The sequence below is a fragment of the Glandiceps talaboti genome, chromosome 18 (genome assembly GCF_964340395.1).
Source record: "Glandiceps talaboti chromosome 18, keGlaTala1.1, whole genome shotgun sequence".
Lineage (NCBI taxonomy): Eukaryota > Metazoa > Hemichordata > Enteropneusta > Spengelidae > Glandiceps > Glandiceps talaboti.
Window position 1 is genome coordinate 16,458,675 of NC_135566.1, and position 22,737 is coordinate 16,481,411.

General features: G+C 35.8%; 1 protein-coding gene across 1 annotated transcript in view; it reads left to right on the forward strand.

Moving 5' to 3' along the window:
• The window catches only part of LOC144449753 (centrosomal P4.1-associated protein-like), a 63,571-nt gene extending 41,239 nt beyond the window's left edge, over positions 1 to 22,332 (forward strand). Inside the window, exons 11-18 of the mRNA XM_078140330.1 lie at positions 248 to 445; positions 961 to 1,140; positions 2,977 to 3,263; positions 5,027 to 5,213; positions 7,340 to 7,480; positions 18,255 to 18,328; positions 20,671 to 20,866; positions 22,204 to 22,332. Coding sequence (XP_077996456.1) covers positions 248 to 445; positions 961 to 1,140; positions 2,977 to 3,263; positions 5,027 to 5,213; positions 7,340 to 7,480; positions 18,255 to 18,328; positions 20,671 to 20,866; positions 22,204 to 22,332 — 1,392 coding nt within the window. The remainder of the gene's footprint in view (positions 1 to 247; positions 446 to 960; positions 1,141 to 2,976; positions 3,264 to 5,026; positions 5,214 to 7,339; positions 7,481 to 18,254; positions 18,329 to 20,670; positions 20,867 to 22,203) is intronic.
• Positions 22,333 to 22,737: the final 405 nt, after the last annotated feature.

Genomic DNA, 22,737 nt, shown 5'->3' on the forward strand with positions numbered 1-22,737 from the left:
GAATGGCTAAAGGCATGATGGTCTAAAGGTTAAAACAGCTGGCTTGAAATCTGTACAGTGCTGGTTTAAGCCTTGCTGGTGCCATTTGTCTTTGCTAAAGTCCCTTGGCAAGATTTGAACCACAATTGTGCTCCAGTCAACCCAACTGTTTAATTGACAGGATGGAGTTTGTTATGTGAAAATTTCATCTCACAGCCATAAGACCCAACATTCTCCCAAACAACAAACTCTTGTATATGTCTTACAGGCCATGAAACAGTTACAAAAAGAGATGAAAGATTTTGAGAAATATAAACAGGAAGAATTACAACGTTTAGAAGAACACAAAGAAGATGAAATGAAGAAATTAAAACGAGAGAAGAAAACGTTTGAAAAATATCAAAAGGCTGCAAGGGCCATGCCAGACAAGAGAGAAAGAGAGGAAATAGACATGCTTCAAAAACAGGTAAAATTTGACAAAGTTTCAAAAACAAATGCTATATTTATCTGTTGAGTAAAAATAATTATCAATGTTGTTGAATGACAATGTTCATATTAATACAAATACAAAGATTCCTCTTTGCGAAAATAGTCAATATGCAAGTGGTGAACTTCAAAATTTGTCTGTTAAATGCAGCTAAAGTTGAAATTTTACCTTTCAAATGTCAGTATTAAATTCAAATATCACCTGCTGAATGCAGGTATTTACAAAAACTCACCTGCATTGGACCATTTATCACCTGCAAATGCCAGTAATTACCGACAACTTCCTAGGCTGTTAAAGGCCAAGATTTCAATCCCAGGTTGTTGCATTGGTGTTATCTTGAGGACCAATGTTTTTTAAATCTCTACCACACATAGTTTTTCCCACATCAATTTTATTCCTAATCCAAACTGGTCCTTGAATGAAGACTTAAACTACATGAATTATGAATAAATTTCTCGAACTTATTTCTTGGGGGATAACTTTTCACCAACCAGGTCCAAGAACTACAGGAAGAATTAGACAGGAAAGAGACAAGATGGAATTCCAGTAATACAAGACTTCGGAATAGGCTGGAAAATCTAGAAGAAGAAAACCAGGAATTGAAAAATGCAGTACAGGTCCTAGAAAGGAAAAGATTGGAATCCTGGAAAAATGAAGAAAAGACAGCAGCAAGGGTAAGATTATGTCTGAGATTTGAATTAAAGAGGTCGTCTTTGTTACTCCTCAACATTCTTATGCTAATTGTCATTGGTCAGAATCAGCCTTTAACTTTGATAGGCATCATCAAAATGTTGGCAGAGTGCCAACCCATGTGCAGGCACTAAATTGTGATATTGCCCTGACTGGCATGTGTTACTGTAAAACCTGGAAATTTTCACAGAAGACTTATTTTTGTTTATTTCACTGAACAACAAATCATACAAGGATAATTAGTGACAAAAATGCCTTCTTGTACATGAACACAATGTACCAGTCTGGTAATAAGTGAAATTAGTCTTTGAGAACTAGCTGAAGACTATAAAATTGCAAAATTTTCTAATAGTGAAAGGTTTATAATATAATAATAATAATAATAATAATAATAATAATAATAATAATAATAATTTAATGCCAAGTTCTGACATTTAATAGTACTATCTTATCAGTGGAGCATTAGATACGATCATTCTTTAGTCAAAAAGAAAAGGAAAAAGAATTGTTTCTGGTCAGTGCATGCATCACGTAAATGCCCCAGTGTCAGTCATTTTTTTCATGCTTGTCCAGCCAATGCAGTCTGCAGATCCAGGGGAAACACAAAAATAACCCTCCCTACTACAGTGAAGACAACTGCATAGGCAATCATAAACAAGCAAATGACATCTGCTCCACATGCACACTTGCTCTAAAGTACTAAATAAAAAGAACAGTAACTGCCATAAATAGTAGATTGAGTAACAGAATTGTTGAGAATAAAAAATAAAAATCACATCATCGCACCACTTTAGACAAAATGTCCTGACCAGAAGCAATTCTCTTTTCTTTCTTTCTTTTTACCTAACCATGACTACTGTGTAGTATAGTGATCATTCAAGGTTTCTATGAAATGTTATGTATCTGTTCCTGTGTTCCTAGAACTAAAACAAGAAAAAGATATGATGTAATGATTTAGATATAGATGACCAGGAAAATGGGATTAGAGGTAGTTAACTAGCAACCAATCTTGTTGACAAGCAAGCAATGGATGCATTGTCATTTATTTACAATTGCATGAAAAGCCATATAATGGATGCATTGCCGTTTATAAATAATTAAATAAATGAATAAATAAATATAAATAAAGAAATAAAGAAATATCTAAATAAATAAATAAATAAATAAAATAACTAAATAGATAAAGGAAATAAATAAATAAATAAATCAAAAAATAGATAATAAAAATAACTAAATAAATGAAATAACTAAATAGATAAATAAAATAAATGAATATATAAATAGAATAACTGAATAATAAATAAATAAGTAAATAGATAAAAATAACTAAATCTAGTTTAATCCGAATCCTAACTACTGTCTCTGAGTTTTTTATGTTATGTCATTTCAAATGCAGATCAGCCATCAAAGATGTACAGTGTGGAGTAAAAAGAAAACTAACTTCATTAGGTTTAGAATTGTCATCTAGTCAGGGTTTTGAAGCACTTGATCTTTTCTCCCTGATAAAAATAACAGATGTCAAGTATTATGGTTACCTAGCAACAATTACAAGTTTGTCACCTAGAATAGTATCGTCTGGCTCAACACAATTCTTACTAACATTGCTAAATTTTATCCTCTGGCTTGACAAATATCTTACTAACATTGCTACCTTTCATCATCTGTTCAACAAAGGGGGAGGACAAAGTTCGTTTATTGAGCTTGTGTGACATTGTGCAAGTGTCCCTTAGATGTATATTATACTAGGAAATGTGTCTGGCCAGGTGACACTCTGTGTTTGCTGACATGCTTTGTAACACATAACCTCTTTTTACTCGTAGGGAAAGGGCAAAGGTCAGAAGAAGACAAGCAGTAAAAACCAGGATGTTTTAAACCATGACAAAAGTAGTGAGAGTTCTCCAACAGAATCTACCTCAATGAACACAAAGAAAACACAGGAGAACAGACTAGTCAATGAAAGGTCAAAGGTCAAAAGGCATACAGATGGCAGTGCTAAGGAAAGCAAGTCCATTGATGAAGCTACCCCACAGACAATCTGTAGGGATGAATTATTACCTGAAGATACACCACGCAAACAATTACCCATAACAAGTCCTACTAAACAAAGGTATTGTACAGATCACCTAATTATTGTTTTGACCTACCAGCTTGCCACAGCTTCCACTTAGTACTTAGCCACAACTGCCATTTGTGTACTTTGACCAACTAGCTAGCCACAACTGCCATTTTATACTTTGACCAACTAGCTAGCCACAACTGCCATTTTATACTTTGACCAACTAGCTAGCCACAACTGCCATTTTATACTTTGACCAACTAGCTAGCCACAACTGCCATTTTATACTTTGACCAACAAGCTAGCCACAACTGCCATTTTATACTTTGACCAACTAGCTAGCCACAACTGCCATTTTATACTTTGACCAACTAGCTAACCACAACTGCCATTTGTGTACTTTGACTAAACCAGTTGTCTTCTCCCATTTTGCCTGTTTCTTTTATTCCTCATTTAACTTGTCAATATTAGTTTGTTCCTTGTCAATCTTGTTATCTAGAAGGTCACATCTATGATATACACATATATTCCCTTAAAGCCTCTGTACCCAGTAATACCATTCTCAAAACTTATCACAAGATGTCAATTATATTAAATTCAAGACATCCAGCAGAAATTAAGTATTTTATCCACTCCCTCACTATCAATGACATCAAATTCACCACAAAATAGTGACTCATTCAAATTTTGTAAATCAGAACAGGTTTGTTTTTGTATGAAATTTTATAATAACTTTATGTACTGAATGCTATGGTTTCTATTTGTCATACATTGTCACTTTGGATTAGAGAAATGGGATCTCTGTGTAAGTCACTTTATCTTCTTCCACTGCATGTCCACTTCAGTGTTACCCCTTTATAAGTATCATCATGTTTTTGAAATGTTTGTTAAAGATATGCAAATGATACCCCATTTGACACCAGATATGCAAATGAAGCACCAATTATGCATCAATTATGTGTAGTATATAACATTCGTAGCTTACTTACAGTGGTCTAGATAATAACATTTCAGCTTTGAATGTCATCAACAAAATAGATATAAAGATATTCCTGCATGTTAGTACAAGTCAATGAGTAGTTGTATATGCATGGTGTTTTAAATCTAATTTAGGTATATTTAGATCTTTATTAGCATGGTGATACCAGATATGCAAATGAAGCACCAACTGACACCAGATATGTAAACAAAACCCCTGTTGATACCATACATGCAAACGAAACCCCAATTGATACCAGATATGCAAATGAAGCACCGACTGACACCAGATATGTAAATGAAACACCAAATAATACCAGAAATGCAAATGAAATACCAAATGACACCAGATATGCAAATGAAGTACCAACTGACACCAAATATGTAAATGTAACACCAAATTATACCAGATATGCAAGTGAAACCCCAATTGACATCAGATATGCAAATGAAGCACAAATCGATATCAACTTCAATGTCTTCACCTAAAACAGTCAAATTCACTGTTCTTTTCTTGAAAGAAAAGTCACAGAAATTCAAAAGCAATATTTCTGTCTGGTTTTTAAACCAATTTATTCATGACAATACAGTTATACTTTATTCCCCGGGAAAAATTCATTTTCATGTCAGATGTTTAGAAGTTGTGAATGATGAATTGCACCTTGGCATGAGTGGATGACATCACAAGTATAGAAAGTCATGTCACTGTCTCATAGTGTAGCAAATTATTGCATTGATAGAATGAAAGAAAACTACTTGAAAATCATGTACAAGTAGCTGTCCGTGTTTTTAAGTGACAGTCTATCTTATTCTGTCAACTGAACTTTCTCCTTCAGTTCTCAAGTTGATGGCTTTGAAGGGTACAACAGTGAAGCTGTACCAAAGAAACCAGTACATCGTAAAAGAGCTATTAAGTTTGGTAACCCTGGCGACAGTAACCCTAACTACGAACTGAAAACCCCTATCAGGAGTACGGAGGAAGATGGTCAGGATGTGGAAGAAGTGGTTCATCCAGATGGCAAGGTAGGTCAAAGGCCAATGTTTGACTCTTCAACTTTTACATTTTAGTGAGAAAATTGCCATATGGATGAGGATCAGGTATTTGTTGTGGATTTTTAATTCATAAAATAATATTATCATGGCATCCTACTTGAAAAATGAATATGAAACAACATATGTGAAGTCCTTGTTTGTAATTCAATCAATTGCAAACGATTAGTAAATAAAATGGGTAAAATGTTTTTTTATTGTACATACAATAACAAAATTTTTACACACTTCAGCTTTTAAAAATGTATTGAGTTACAAACACAGACTTTGTCAATATGCAGTCTTTCCGTAGCTCACTTCATACAAAGTCAGCACTATTCATTCCACAGTTGTAAACATGTTACATGTACGGCGTCATGTAGTCTTTCCACAGTTGTAAACATGTTACATGAAGTTTTCCATGACACGTCATACAAGCAAAATTAACACTATTTATTCCACAGTTGTAAGAATGTTACATGCAGTCTCTCTTTAGCTTACTGCATATTAAAGTCTGCACTATTTATTCCACAGTTGTAAGAATGTTACATGCAGTCTCTCTTTAGCTTACTGCATATTAAAGTCAGCACTATTTATTCCACAGTTGTAAGAATGTTACATGCAGTCTCTCTTTAGCTTACTGCATATTAAAGTCAGCACTATTTATTCCACAGTTGTATATTAATCACATGTCAAACCGTATGTCAGGGTTGGCTTCAATGTCTCAGTAATAAGTCTACAGTTATTGATTTGCAGACACACCCTATACTTGATAATGATATATTTATGGCTGTGTACTTCCTCAGCAATAAAATACAGATAATCCTAGTAATAATTTTAATCTCCTGTTCATAAAGTAAGGTTGCTTGTTCCATCAACATACCTGAATCACCATGTACATGTATACCTATAAAACTTTCTGACCTTGAATGGACTACTTTTAAGGACATTGTGTACATTTATTACTGTGTACATAAAGGGAAAGCCGTAGTGATCTTGATGGATAAGATTCTAAGCACAAGTGTCGTGTAGTCAAGAACACATGTTCATTTTAGGACATGTCACTCCTTACTTATACTTTGTAGAACCGTTTAAGATTAATTTTATGATTCTTGTTTTGGGTGGAACAATCTCACAAATAATATTGTCTGTGCTCCATCTATAGTGTCAAAACAAATCAACAGTCTTCAGTCTTACTAGTACTGCCCACACATACAAGTACAGTTGTTATCATTTTGACTCACAACAACAAAATTTGGCTATCATTAGAGGGCACAATGAACCTGCTCATGGTAGTTTATTGTCAGTGTATTAATCTACATTCTAACTGTAACCTTGTCTGACCTAGTTCAGCATACCTAGGTGATACATGGAATACCTAGTACCTCTACTATGCCATGTCAAAGGTGTACTACAACTGTCATTGCTGTAATGTACCATATCATATTTAGGACTCCTACAATCTGATTACTGCAGATCTAGTAAACCTAATAAAACAATCAACCTCCAGATTGTAACATTGGACATGATAAGAACTCACAGACGTAGTTAGCCTATAAACTAATTTAGATTGCAAATCGACTTTTAATTTGAGTAATTTACCATTTCTATGTTTTTAGAGGACCAATAAAGTTATGGGGTAACAAATACACTGTTTTCACTGAGAATTCACATGTGTTGACAAGTAACTCTATCACCACACACATGTATGCATGCACGCACACATACACAAACACATGGGCACACGCACGCACGCATGCATACATACATACATACATACATACATACATACATACATACATACATACATACATACATACATACATACATACATACATACATACATACATACATACATACATGCATGCATACATACATACATACATACATACATACATACATACATACATACATACATAAATACATACATACATACATACATACATACATACATACATACATACACTCATGCATACACACACATACATGCACACTCATGTACATACACCTCATATATTTTGACATACACACAAATTTGAATATAATAAACCTACTACTACATACAGAAATAACTTATAATAATTCTAACTATAATTTACCATTGTGTCCTACATTGACAGGTGGAGTGTATATATAACAGTGGTAGAAGGGTGATAACATTCACCAATGGAACACGTAAAGAAATCAGTCCTGATGGTCAAACTATTATTGTTTCTTTCTTCAATGGTGATATCAAACAGATCATGCCGGATCAGAGAGTGGTAAGTTCTCAGTTTTCCCATTGTCCCAGTATCAAATAATCTAATAGGTTATGCCTGGTCAGAGAGTGGCTGTTTTCCCAGTGTTCCAATATCAAATAAGTTATTGCCGGATGTGAGAGTGGTTTGTTTTTAGTTGAAAATTCTTGCAAAAATCAAACATGTTATGCCACATCAAAGAATCGCAACTTTTCTCTGTATTCAAGATACAATGAGATTGATCCGCAGAGACACCTACTGATGGTTAGCCAAGAGGGATCCAAGCATGAAGTAGGAAGGGCGCCCTCACACTTCTGATCAGACATTTTGTAGAAAACAATAACAAATGTTGTATATGTTTTGTTCAACCAGACAGTCTCTGTAGATTGAATAATTTGTGTTGCATACATCCAGTATTTTTTAAAGAGTTTCATCAAAGTCAATGGTATATGCATGCACCAACATAGTCTTGGTTACTCCATAGACAGTGGAGGGGAGAAGGACAGGAAAGCCGGTATTTTCCTTTCAAGCAGGGTTGTCTGGAATATATTATCACCTTCTTAATCCGATCATCGGGAACAAGATTAACTCAACGATCCTCGACTGACGGTTTAGCATAATCTCACGCTTCCTCGCGTTAACAGTAACGATACTATGTAAATGAGCCTCAATTCTCGCAGTTTGAGTGATGTTATTTCGCGAGAATCGTCATTGCGTCATTTCATCATGGCTGACAGTAACGCGTACGACGAGTTTGCCGACGTCAATTTTTCTGATTTATCAGAATTTGAAGACAGTTGTGACGAAAATGATGACGACGAATATGTTAAGAACGAGGAGGACACAGAGAATGATGTCAAACAAACCAGGGGGCCAAAGCGTCGCAACCTTCGTTATCTCGATCGCTATATTATCGTGGTTGAAATGGAAGGAGGAAATCAGTTTCGATGCGATGTATGTGACAAATCATATAAAAACAAGCAGGCCTGTAAAAGTCATCTTATGAAGGCTCATGATATATTAGGTAAGTGAATTTTCTTACTAAGGTGGCTATAAGAGTGATAGAGTATAAAGACGTCGTAGATGTTTCAGACTGTACCAGAAATTGACATTGACTGTATTGTGGAAATGCCCGACTCGAGATCATTTTGAATTGTTGGCGATCTGTTGATATCTTTACTGACGGTTAAATTTTGGTACGTCCACAATAGACGTTTTTTTCACTCATATAACTGAAATATTGTTGACAGGCAAAGTTAATAATGAAGTAGAGAAAGTAAGAGTACGTATATAACTAATTGAAAGGGATGTTACCATCACACACGTTTCCATGATTTGATAGATTTCGGCATAAGATGTGTCAGCTGCTAGCTGGTAATTATTGAATTGAAATGTGAAGTGAAATCCACATACGTCAGTAGTATTATAAAGTGATAAAACTTGAATGTACTATCTCTTCCAGATTACCCACCCAGCAGTGATAACCACAATGAAGAATCAAAGAAGAAGAAAAAGGGGAGAATAAACAAGGTTACAGGTATAGAAAATTCACTTTTTAATTCAATAATTGTAAAACACATACTACATGTATACTATCATTCAATGAGCGGACTAAAGTAAAATCTGAGAATGTATAGCATTTTTGTATCTCAGTGGAATGACATGAATAAAGTCTAGAATGGCAACCTCTTCATATACTAATAGAGTGAACATTATATATTGTGATGTATCAGAGATAGGAAATATTTACAAGTGTAAGAAATGTTGATTTAAATCACAGATCAGGGTCCTGTTAAATTTCCGTCTGAAAACCCTTGTAGAGAACACTACAGTTTGATCTCTGAAAATGTTGTGTACACCATTAAAATATCCATTTGAGCTCTTAGTCTGTTGTAAAGAACAGTTAATGACACATTCACGTACTAATGATTCCCTTTGAAGATATATAGACAAATTATTACTCACTACCCATGTAACATAGTTTGTGCCATACTACAAAGTCAGCCCTTGATTTTGCGTACTTTTTCTTTTAAACATAACTTAGACAGTGTTCTACAATTTTACATGGTTATCACTATCTTAATGTTTTGTATTTAAGTATTTGTACTAGGTATTGACATCTTGCACATTTGTTATTTCTTATTACAGGGCCAAACTTACCTAACCAAACACAAGCTGTAAGTGTGTCTGTAAGCATATTTCTTGATGCACTCCAGTACGTATTGTCGAATGATATTTTCAAAAGCAAGTTACTTTTGGGTGTGACAGAAGTTTTGAAGACTGCCAAGAAACTTACAGAGGTACTACAAGAAAGCCCACAATCACTCGATCAAGAAGTTACACGTGTTATTGATGTATTGTGGCCAGCAGTAGTGGGAGGCGACAAACAACGTCTCAATTCATCTCGAAGAGAGGAAATGTTTCGTGTATTCCACAGTGTTCTTCAAGGTTCAGAATTAAGGTGTTCTATGAACTCTTTATGTGCAAAGGCTGGGTTAAGTGTTTCTGTCCCAGTATTAATGACATTAACAAGGTACATTTTCCAAGCCCTAGTTTCATGGAGAGAAAAAGTAGAGTCATCAGAGTTTCATTTTAAAGTTGACATGGATACAGTTGAAGAAAACATACTACGATATGCTTGTGGCTACATACCTATGGCGCTTATTAAACAACTTGAACAACGTGGCCCCAAATTTAGAAATGTTGTAGAATGTCTTAGGAACATGCAAACTACTAACCAGGAAGCATCTTCATTTCTTTGTTATACAACACATTGGGTACTGTGTGAGAACAGGGGTGGTCTGTACCAAGTAAATGATACATTATACTTATTTTTCCGTAGAATTGAATACTTTGTAAGAAAGCTTGCTGGCAATTTTATTCAGCTTTCAGGTCAGGACAGTAATATTCACAAACTAGTTACTGATAGTGTAATGTCAGATAATGCAAGTTTGCAGCATTGGTCAGAATTGTCTAAGGGTTTGTCAGAAGACTCTGCACTTCAGCTTATGTTCATGTGTATAAAATTATGGGTTAACATAAGAGGGCATTCAACAGCTCGTAAATTACTCCAAGAACACAAGGTCAAGGAATTGAAAAAGCAGCATTCTAAAGCACTAAGAAAAGAGTTGAAACAATTACATGACAAGTGAACCATGTATTATAAGTCATGTCAATACATTGACCTGAATGTGGTAACCCTTCAACTTTTCAAGTCTGCCACTACTACTTTATACTTAAAGCGCTTTATAAGAACCCAACATTATTACTTTGCCCTGTAAAAATGACAATAGAAGTTTTTACTGCATAGAATGATCACTACAACACTCAGCATTACAAATAATTGACAGTCTGTGCTGCCTCTGTCCATAGTGTATCTATGTTAACATTTACAAATAAATTAAAACACTGCTAGTTATACAGATATGAAATTTAAGCTCTTTTGACTGTTGTAAACTGTTTCTCTTTTTACAAACAACTGAATATTTACTTAATTTTATTTTTAAGATACCCTGTAAACATGATAAAAAAGGGTTTTACTGTTCAGGATGTGAGTACCACTTGGCATTACAAATACAAACATGCATTTTTAAAAATTAACTGTTGTGTGCTTGTTAACACCGTGTACATGTACATTGTAATCATGACTGTGATACTTGGTACTTACAGATATGAGAGAGTGTTATTTCTGTCAATCATTGTACAATTTACAAGTTTTTCATTTTATGTACCAACAAATTAATAACCTTAAATAAATTATAAGGAGCTACACATACATTTAGTTAGAGTCTTTCATATATTTGTGATGTTGATGAGATTTTATTAATTATTTAGCCATGTTAGAACATAGACAATGAAGGGACCCCCCACTATTGTCTATGGCTAGTATTTCCCTTTCCTACATTGAGTATGGTCTGCGTCGATGAGGTAATGGTCTGTGGTCAAGTTCAAAAGCCGCATCAGTCATGACATTCCCACTCTTTATCTTCAACATGTTTGATGATTTAAGTCTCAAAGCATTTGCATTCTGACTGAACTGCTGGACTGAAGGGGCTTCATTACCACCTTTCATCTGCCTTTGGTTTCCAAAATAGGATTCCAGTGGATCCTGGTTAAATTTCTCAGTTAAAACCATCTGTACACCTGGCTGTGATAGTAGGTAGCGCGTCAGTTCTACTGCCGATTTCACTGCATCAAGAAAAAATAGATTCACTTAGTTAAAACTACTGACTGACCAAAGGTTTTGTTTTACCTACTAGTACTAGGAATAAGTCACTTTTGAAACTTAAAGTGGCCATATGGATTAGATTTGGGTATTTATTTTGGATTTTTAATTTTATAAAAAGGTTATAGTATGTTTTCCTATTTGAAAAAACAATGTGAAATAACATATACCAAGACCTTGTTTGTTTCTCAATTTAAAACAACAACATGCAAAGTTTGTTATTGTACGTACAATAACAAACATTTTACACATATTTTAGTGTTTTGCAATTCATTGAGTTACAAACAAGGACTTTGTATATATTGTTTCACATTGTTTTTTCAAGTAGAAAAACATTACTTTTTCATAAATTAAAATCCAAAATAAATACCCAGTTCTCATCTACATGGCCACTTTAAGTTGACAATGCAGAAAGGAATACACATGTAAAATACCAATTAGCAAAAGTGTTGTGACCTGAACACATACATAAATATATATATACATACTAGTAGCACAACATCAGTGCAGTGTGTTTTGCTTTCACTATAAATCACACATGAATAAATAAAGAAAAAAACTTTCTCGGCTAATCAAACTGACACATCTTTGGCTGGTGACATCTAGCCAATTGTCATTACAAAAAAAGTTGAATAATTTCATACCTGACATGCGGAGTCCTTCTAGCGTTTCTCTGCTGAGCTTCATTTTGTTCCTCTCTTTAGGAGATAACTCATGTCTGGCATCAACAACCTCATCCCAATCGCTGAGGTACTTCAAAAAGTCATTCTCTAGCCACTGAAATGGAAGGTCATAGTTTGTATATATGCCAGTAATCATTTTGCGCAGAGTTTAGCATGTTCAGTAGTTCACTACAAACACTACAAATTAACGAAGGAAAGGATAATGGTGACTGTTGTTAGTTTAGATTAACTTCTCCCAAGATTTAAACATCTGGCTTTGTCATAGCACACAAGAACTGCAAGTTGTTTAACCACTACAGATTATTCTTGGAAACCATCAAGAGTATTCAAAATACTTTTCCATAATCTTTAGTAATTTATAAGTGTAATTGTGAAATTTTTGCACTATAATGTTTTTACACTACATATTGAACTCATGGTAAATACAGCGAGACCACTGACCTTTAACCTTGCATCATCAGGTGATCTATATGGTAACAAATCTGGTTTCCTCTTCAGTTTGCCCTCCTTCACACTCCGCACATTTAAGCAATCAAAGAATTTATCAAAATGGCGAATGAACTGTATGGTAGCCCTGTTCCCATTTCCATAAAATGTCTCAATTGCATTGGCTACTGTGGAGCTGAGAACCTGTTGTAGGAATGAAATGAATTCTTTTTAACATTTATCTTTGTACATGTTTTCATGGACAGTGTCGAAAGCAATTACATGCCTCAAGATATTTCTGGGTGCTTTGTAAATAGATTAATGTTATGAATAACACTTAATTTTGCCATTCGAGAATTGTATCATGCTTGATCAGCAAAGATATACCCTATATTTCCATTCTTACCTGAACTGCATACTTGACTTTCATTCTGGAAAATGATGTTAGGTATATGTGTTCATACTTTAGCTTGTAGCACAAGAAAAGACCACCTCGCTCAAGATCTGCCCTGTATATGCCTTCAAGAGTTTTCCAACTGATGTTGTCACCATTCTAAAAACAAATTTAAAACAATTTATGTCAGTTTGCTAACATCATAGCTTTTCAGAATCGTATCTGTATCTGATGCAAACTAGTTTGCATGGTCAATTCAATGGCCACTTCATGTATACGCATGTACACACATTTGCAATGATTAAAAAAAATCTATAAAAAATTACATATCTGTTGCTTTCAAACTATTTATTACTTTGTCAGGTACGATAAATTTGGTTGATCATGCTATCTATTGAGGAAAATAATAGTAGCAGACGAGTTACCAGTATTTTCCATCAGCAGTGAAAACACTTTAAATTGACTTACCCAAAGAATTCTCTTTTTACTGTGAGAACCAGAGTTAGACCAACAGTTCCTGGTAGTTTTCATTAGATGGGGAACATCAGAGAAAAAGTAAATATATCTCTCATCCATTGCGTATGGGTTATTGGTACGATAGACCACCTCCCTGGAATTTCTATCAGCACTGTGCAGCCTGCAGAATCTTCGATTTGCTGATGCTCCATCTGCAGTTGAGGCCATTACTTTGAATCCAATTAATTCTAAGTAGGCGATGGCCTCCCAAACAAGTATCCAAAGAAAGTCTGATGTAATGGTCTTTGTCGGGAAATGGGCTATTGGATATTGCAAATTAATGGTAATGCCACGGACCATAAATGCCAGAATATAATTGGCAATGTCTGGTGTTTTGGAACTGTTTCCATCCAAATGCCCTTCGTAATCTGCCAGAACATTGCAAAAATTACCCATGTTGATGAAGCCAACAAGCGTGCCACTGCTCTTCTCGTACACCAGATCAGATTTAATTCGCAACTCATCATGTAGCAGCACTACATACTTCTGGTAGTCTTCTAATTGAAGAAAGTTACACTCCCTGTACAGTTGCTCTAATATGTCACATGTAAAGCCTGTTGATGGTTTAGTCCATTGTGTATAGTCTCTTAAAGTTCTTTCATTTGGAAGTTCAATAACCCCACTGTCTTTCAGTGCCCTGTAAGCAGCACCAGACCGTAAACGTAAGTTTAGGCACCATTTAATAAACATTGGATGCCACCTACAGGCCCGCTTATCCTGACATTGTATGGCCTTTAACTGCTGTTCCCAAAACAGTCTTTCAAAAGAACCCTCCCTGTGTTCTCTTTCAATAACTTCTGTGTACTGCTGTACCACTTGCTCTAAACCATCTGAGAGGCCACTATCAAGTGGAACACCTTCTTCTCTGATATTCATGTTTAGTTTATTGCGCAGCCTTGCCTCCCTTGACTCTATTCTTCTCTTTGCCTTAATAATATTCAATGTCCTTAAATGAAGTTCACTTTCATTCAACCTTGATAGTGGTACAGTACTGCTTGCATCAGTCCTGGAAAAGGGTTTGTCTTCTTCATTTGACCGTCTTTTCTCCTTTGATAAAATCGCGAATAATTTGTTGCGGAAATTGTAACAAGCACTACACCTTTTCTTCCCCTGTGGAAGAAGTGCCTGGCAGTCGACTGAAAATAGTGAGTACTTGTGCTTCACACCATGCCTGTCTATGACATTCCTTCTTTGTCTCTGACCTACTGTCACTGCAGATTTACCAGTGCCTACACCAATGAAAACACCATTTCTACAGCTGGCAATTTCTTCAAATTTGTCATCTGGGTTGCCAATGCATAAACTGCTTTGGTGCACTTTATCTAAAAGGGACAGGAGAGTTGATGCTGATGTGATCATTCTAGGAAACTCATCTAGGACTGGTTGACTTGATACGTCACACTGGTGAACCTTTACATTCCATGTCCCATCTCTAGCTAACAAAACTGATTTCAGTATCTCAGGGTCTTCACTACCCTCCGCCATTATATAAAGAAAATGCAACATGTCTTCACTGAACTGCTTCACCCATCCCTTCGGTAAACAATGTGAATGAACTCTGGTCTGGATAATATCAAAGTTGTTTGAGCATGATGTATGTTTGTGTGTACATGTAACTGGATGACCTTGACTGAAGCAGTGAGGAACTTCATTACAGACTTTAACAACTGACTGGTTGTATATAGCAGGAGTGAGGGGATACTGTAGAGTTGATTGTGGCACTGGATAAGAGTAGACTGTGCTATTTGGCAGGTGACTGACTGACGGCAGTTGTATTTCATTCAAAAGACCAATACTTGGCTGTTGTGATTGCCTGTGTGTCTGTTGCAAGTTTGGCAGGTTGTCGTATACATCTGGCTGTTGTGTGCTGTTTGGAATGTTGTCACATACCAATAGACTTGAATGTTCTTCATGTTCTGTTTGGTCTTTGTTTGTTTGCACTTCCTTCTTTTCTGCAGCCTTTGTTTGTCTTTTTCTCTTATAATTTTTCCTGTGTTGGGACACACCCCATTTGTAAGGCATGATGTCTGATGTGAGTAAAAAAAAATCACAAATGAAAAAAGCAATTGTTAGCATTGTGGAATACCATAGAATATCTGAAGTACATGTTATCCATATCAACAAAAATTAATATAGAAAATTAATAGCTCAATTAGTTTTAATGTAGAAAATGTCATGGAGAACATATGGAGACTTCCAGGGATGTGAACCAAAACAAAATAACATCTTCATGGTGTTGTAGAATATTATGCCTCTTCAGTTTTACTTTTGACTTTTTATTAATTATCAATAAAAATACTGATACTATTCATAGTAAATGTGACAGTATGAACCCAAGTTATGAACAGAACCTTGAGAAAGAAAATTATGTTGATATATTACTATTAGTACTGATAATTTTGACCGGACTAGTAATATCACTCAATTTGCACACCAACCAAAACAACACAAATTGTTATCTGGAGGCAATGATACTATTATTGTATTATTGATACTCAAGGACATGAATTATTATTATTATTATTATTATTATTATTATTATTATTATTATTATTGTTGTTGTTGTTGTTTGACGCCATTGCATGACGGGGTGATTACAAATACTACATGCACACCTTAGAGTTGTGGTATCGATGGTTATGATTATACCATTATGATTATACTCGTAATATATTTTGCAATTTTTTAACGCTGATACATGGCCGGCTATACTCAACTACGTGAACGCATACAGCTGTTTTGCTTCCCGGAAGTGATAGACAAAGCTACGTACGGAGACTCCGGAAACCGACATCTCCTCAGTTGTCGAGCGACAATATTAACCGTACACTCTCAGAAAGGGGGTACGAGAAGGAATATGAGAGAAACCATATGTCATCAGCCATAAAAAGGGCCCCGGGTACCCTAAACCTTGGATTTTTGTAGCTTTTATTACACGACGCCATGACAAGTTCATTGAGTACTGGTTACGTGGTGACATGATAAACCTCAATCGGAACGACATGGTCCATGTTTTTTCGAAGGATATTTAACGACAAAATTGTAAAAGGGGGACAAAATTAGACTAATTTAGCAAATCGGTACGTCAGTTACGAGCTGTACAGGGACAATCGTGGCATTCGAATGTCGAGTAATTGTATGACATGATACCCCTTGTCCACAGAAAATGTCAAAGTACACGTTTTGCCTCTGGTAGAAAGACTTCGTGCATGTCTTTACACACAAAAAAAAAACCGACGGAGAAATTTTAGTTCAAAAACTTTACAAACTAATACAAAGACAACAACGGTAAAGTTTTAGCAGTAAACAACATATGAACATGAGAACATAAGTCATAACCTGTGGTCGGGCATTTTTTGATTTATTTTTATACGACGTCAGTATACACTCGACAACGGCAAATTGCACGGTGCACTTGTTTAGTAACACAAGAACGACTTCATGCATGTGGTTTCCATAAAAACATGACCAGAAAATAGTAATACGGGGACAAAATCCATAACTTGAAGTGACACATTGATACAATTTACAGACAACAATTAGACATCGAAGCATTTCATTGTCTTGACTGAAAGTGTACGTATAGAAAATTAACTGAGAATGGCAAAAGAAACTTACCGTTAGAACCTAATGACAGAAGAGACAAACTCCAAATTCGGACGAAATATCTTCGAAAAGATTGAGAAAACACGATTTCTTTTGCACCTCGAACCACACGTTGTGAGTTATCGCGTCAGGCTGGTTGTGCTGGTAGCGTCAGATGACGTCATTTCCCGTATTTACACACGCGCGAGATTAGGCAGCGCCAACTGTTATATTCCAGACAAGCTCGCAAAGATAAACAAAGATTACTCTTTGAAGTTTTGCCGGCTTTCCTGTCCTTCTCCCCTCCACTGTCTATGGTTACTCAGACTCTCACCACTGAGGGCTCTTCTACGAGTCCACCCAGACGAGAGTCTGGGGAAACCATGTTTCAACTACCCTGCGCCGGGAGTCACACACTTCTTCCCAGTCATAAAAATTGGGCTTACGAGATGTCAAGCTACTTCCATCACAGCCGTTGTGATTGTTATAGTGACCACCCTATTTTTTTTATGTTTCTCATTACTTTTTCATAGCAACTACAGGCCAGTCGGTTGATCTAAAATAAAATAATCTTCATGTTCCTCTGCCCCTCCTTTTCATCCTCTCTATCTGTTTTTTATTGGATTCCTGGTACAAGCCCCTTCCCAGCTTCTCTACACGATTGGCATGTTCTCAGACCCCCTACTTGAATAAACTTCTGTCATGAAAGAAATCCTCTGTTCTTGAGCAAGTGTCATCGTCGCCGCCATGACTGTAGATTATGTCGACAGTTCAGACACTTGCTTATTCTTGCCAGAGAGGACGCTGTTCCACAAATTTCAAGGGAGAGTGAAAGAAAAATTATTTTGATGTCAGACTGAAAATTTGGGTTGGTCGGGTAATGAGAAACAAGAAAAAAAATATGGTCACCCTTAGTAGCTATATAGTTCAAAATGTTATAATATTAACAAAACTTTTTATTGCATACAGATTTACTATTATGCAGAGGCCAAAACTACACATACAACATACCCAGATGGCTTAGAAGTTTTACAGTTTCCAAAGTAAGTTTGTTTTTGTTTGTATTTTAATACTTCTATACTGTTTGGTTGTTTTCACCTAGAGGTTCTTTCAGTGATGTCTTACCATCTGTGTGTCTTTGTCTGTCATCATTTTCTCGAAAGCGACTGGCTCAATTCAAACAAAGTTTGGTAGACATATTCTTTATGATAATAGCTAGAACTGATTAGGTGTGGTAAACATCCTACGAATATTAATGAGGTATTTGCATAAATAATTTTCAGTGTTTAGGCAATATCTTAATAGTGCATAATTTTAATTTCATGTAACTTTGTAAATACAGTGGTGTTAACAAAGTGCATGTGTCGTGTAACACTTGTTAATGTAGCTTTTCACCATAATTAATGGTTCAGTAATTAGACTCTGCCTCTGTCTGTCTGTCTGTCTGTCTCTCTCTGTGTGTGTGTGTGTGTGTGTGTGTGTGTGTGTGTGTGTGTGTGTGTGTGTGTGTGTGTGTGTGTACATGCGTCTCTGTGACTCTGAGCAACCAAGCAACAAAAAGGAGCAAAGAAAGATGTTTCCTGGCTTGTTATATCACTGGTACTTTTGTAGCCACCAACAACTGCAAACAACAAGAAAATATTACCACTTATAAGTTATATATAGCATTTTATACTTACATAAATCCTATCTTAGGTCTAGTAGTACTTAATTAGATGCTTTAGGAGACATTTTCTGACACCTTTGGAGACATTTTCTGACACCTTTGGGAGACATTTTCTGACACTTTTGGGAGACATTTTCTGACACCTTTGGGAGACATTTTCTATGACCTAAACCATGCATTCAAAGTCATCTTGTCTATAGCACTAGCAATTTAAATGTCATCAACTTTGCACATTTAATATGTGTATTAATTCAGCCAAAATGTTAAAGTTGACTGAAAGTTCCACATTGTCAGATCTAGACGCGTTATGTATTTAGATGTTATTCCCTAATAATTTTCTTCGTGCAGCCAAGGAAAATATGAGTGACCTAAGGGGTCTTTATCACACCAAGTCGCTAGACGAGTAGTGATAAAACCCTTAGGTCACAAGTATTTTCAGACTGAATGATGAAAAATATTGGAGAATAAGATAATTATACTAGTGCCAGTAATATCAAAGAAAAATCGGGGAAAGTAATGACAATTTTGAACATTTTGACTCATATTTTGAACACAGTAGAACCAGTGACGTAAACATATGTTGTCGTGACACAGACACACATTGTCGTGACGTAGAATGACCAGAGTATATATTCCATTTTTTTTTTCAACTTGGCTTGTGCATGGTATAAAGAAATGTATGTATTCATGGTTTGGCTTATTTCATTGTTGTAGGGAGTCTTACGTAACATGTATTTAATTTAGGCACCTTATGTTGCTGGTGGTTTTCTTGGTTGCCTGTTTAGGCACATTAAGTCATTTGTGTTTTCAATACGTTAGGCCAAAAAAAAAGAATTATTTGGTTCTGGTCAGGGTAAACTATCTAAAGTGGTGCGACGACGCGAATCTTTTTTTTTCCTAATTTTTTTTTTTTTTTGCAAATTAGTAAATATACATTTTTTTGACACTTTACATACTCTGTTCTATCATATTTATCTCTTGAAAAACTTCCTTTTTCTTCGAAGCAGTTTAGGCTTTGTATTTAAGCAGTCTTGGCATGTAGGGTAGATTTCAGCTGCTTGTTCTCCTGATATCAGGAATAAATAAGGAACGGGAAAGCAAAAATTATCGAAAAAAAAAGGATCGACGCGGGGGTATTCAGGGCACGCGCACGCTGACCAGAACCAGATATATTTTTTTTTTTGGCCTTATCATACTCTTTTGTTTACATTGTATTTTCTGTGACAGAACATTTTATCAGCCCCCTTACATCACTAGTTAGTCTCGTTACTATATGTTGGGCTCAATTTTCTACAATCTGCCTCCACCGTACAATCAGATGCCTTTATCTAGCACAACACTGCATTCTTACCACTCGCAGTGTCAGTTTTATGCTAATGGAGTGTTGATATAAACGGGATGACATTTTCGCGTCTTAATGTGACTTGCTTTCAAACTGGAAGGTTTGGTTTCTTGTAACCTGAACTAAGTAACTAATGACAACTGCCTGGGGTGTGTGATGGATAACTACTGAGATACGTTGTTCATCTAATCCCCAGCAGCAGATTTAGCTAGATTTTCGGTAGACTATGTTCATTGGACTCTATGTGGAAAGAGAAAATGTGCCCAATGATGTATAGCAACTCGACTAATCTCTAGTATAGTAGTTTCCATTGAACATTTACTTATTTGTGAACACCTTGAAAGGTTAATATCATATGTCAATCATTTGATAAACAGCAACCAAATTGAGAAACACTATCCGGATGGAACAAAGGAAATCACATTCCCTGACCACACTATCAAGTATCTATTTCCAAATGGATGTGAAGAAAGTATTTTCCCAGATGGCACAGTCTTACGGGTGGATAAAAATGGAGACAGAACAATGGAATTCCCAAATGGACAGAGAGAAATTCACACATCACAATATAAGGTAGGAAATATGTCTCATATGCAGTATGTGGGGTGGGAAAGATGGGGAGGGAGATTAGGAAATATGTCTAGTATGCAGAATGTTTGTGGGGAGGGGGAGGGGGGTTAGGAAATATGTCTAGTATGCAGAATGTTTGTGGGGAGGAGGGGGGTTAGGAAATATGTCTAGTATGCAAAATGTTTGGGGGTGGGAAAGAGGGGGAGGGGATTAGGGAGAAATTTATACATCACAATATAATGCAGGAAATATATCTAGTATGTAGTATGTGGGGTGGAAAAGAGGGGGAGGGGATTAGGGAGAAATTCATACATCACTATATAAGGTAGGAAATACAATATTCATTGTTGATGGGGAAGGGGTTGAATTTATTCAATACAATATGTCCCAAGGTAGGGAATATGTTTAAGTATACAGTGTGAGGGCAGAGGGCAAAGAGAAATTTGTGCAACTAATACAAGGTTGGAATATGTAAAGTGGGGGGGGGGGGGGGGGGGGGGAGGTGTTCAAAATTTTAACACATAACTATATGGGTAATATGTATGGTGTATATTGCATGGTGGGCGGGGGTTGCAAATTGGCAAATAGAGATTCATACAATATAACGAGGTAGGAAATATGTAAAGTACTTATTGTGTGTGTGTGTGGGGGGGGGGGGGTTCAAATATTTATAACTTATGCAAAGGAATACATATAGTGATATACATATATACGATACAGTAACACAATACATGCTTGGATCTCCCAGCCATAATTCTCAATACATACTTTATTGTAGTATTGTAAAAGCCATCACCACTTTACCATCAGAAGAGTATTTTGTACGGCATGACAATATGAAAAAGATATCAACATAGAAAATGCATGATTCTGTGAAGGTTTGATTTATAAACAAATTATGAAATACAACCACAGACATTAGACCATTGATGAGCGGAACCTGTTACAAACAGGGAAAGTAAACAAATGAATTGGATTAATAACACTTGGCACAGCATGTTGGAAGTACAGAGACTTGTACTACATTTCATCATTTGATAAGAACAGTTTTATATCCTCTTTGCATGTACATGAGTTGCAAGGGGAGCTTCAAATTTGTTTGTAAATGTGAACTATTATGTAAAGAGGCCATAGAACTGTTCTTATCAAATGATGGAATGTAATACAGGTCTCTGTACTTCCAACATACTGTGCCACGTGTTATTAATCCAATTCACTTGTTTACTTTCCCTGTTTGTAACTGGTTGCATTAATCAAAGGTCTTCTGTCAGCAGTTGTATATGAAGTTGTGAATTGAGAAATATTGTTGTGAAAAATAATTTGTTTGTATTAATTTACAGAAGAGAGAGTACCCTGATGGTACAGTGAAGACTGTGTATCCAGACGGTCGCCAGGAAACAAGATATTCAAATGGAAGAATACGTGTAAAAGACAAAGATGGCAGAGTGATTGTAGATAGAATGTGTTAGCACCTCATGTCAGGGTTTCAAATCACTCAGTGAAGTGAAAGTATAATGAATGTCCTTCCTGCAGCTAGTGCTGGAAATTGTAAAGTGAATTTCGACAGGATTCAGAAAAAATCTACGAATTGACCACAAGAATATCTGTATGCCATTACTATAGTTGTAATGGTAGGGTCAAGGGTTAAAAGTGAAAGGTCATATTGGTCTTCATGAATCCCGATATCAATTCTGTATTTAGTATGATAGATTATAAATGGTAAAGAAATTGAAAGGCCAGTGTAATATGCCATGTTATTTTATAATGCTAGTCATTATGTATACCAAGTTAAGTTGCGAAATGAAATGGCCAGTAGGCAGCTAACCAATTTATACCACTTTATTCTTAATGTATTTTAACCTCTACTTGAAAAT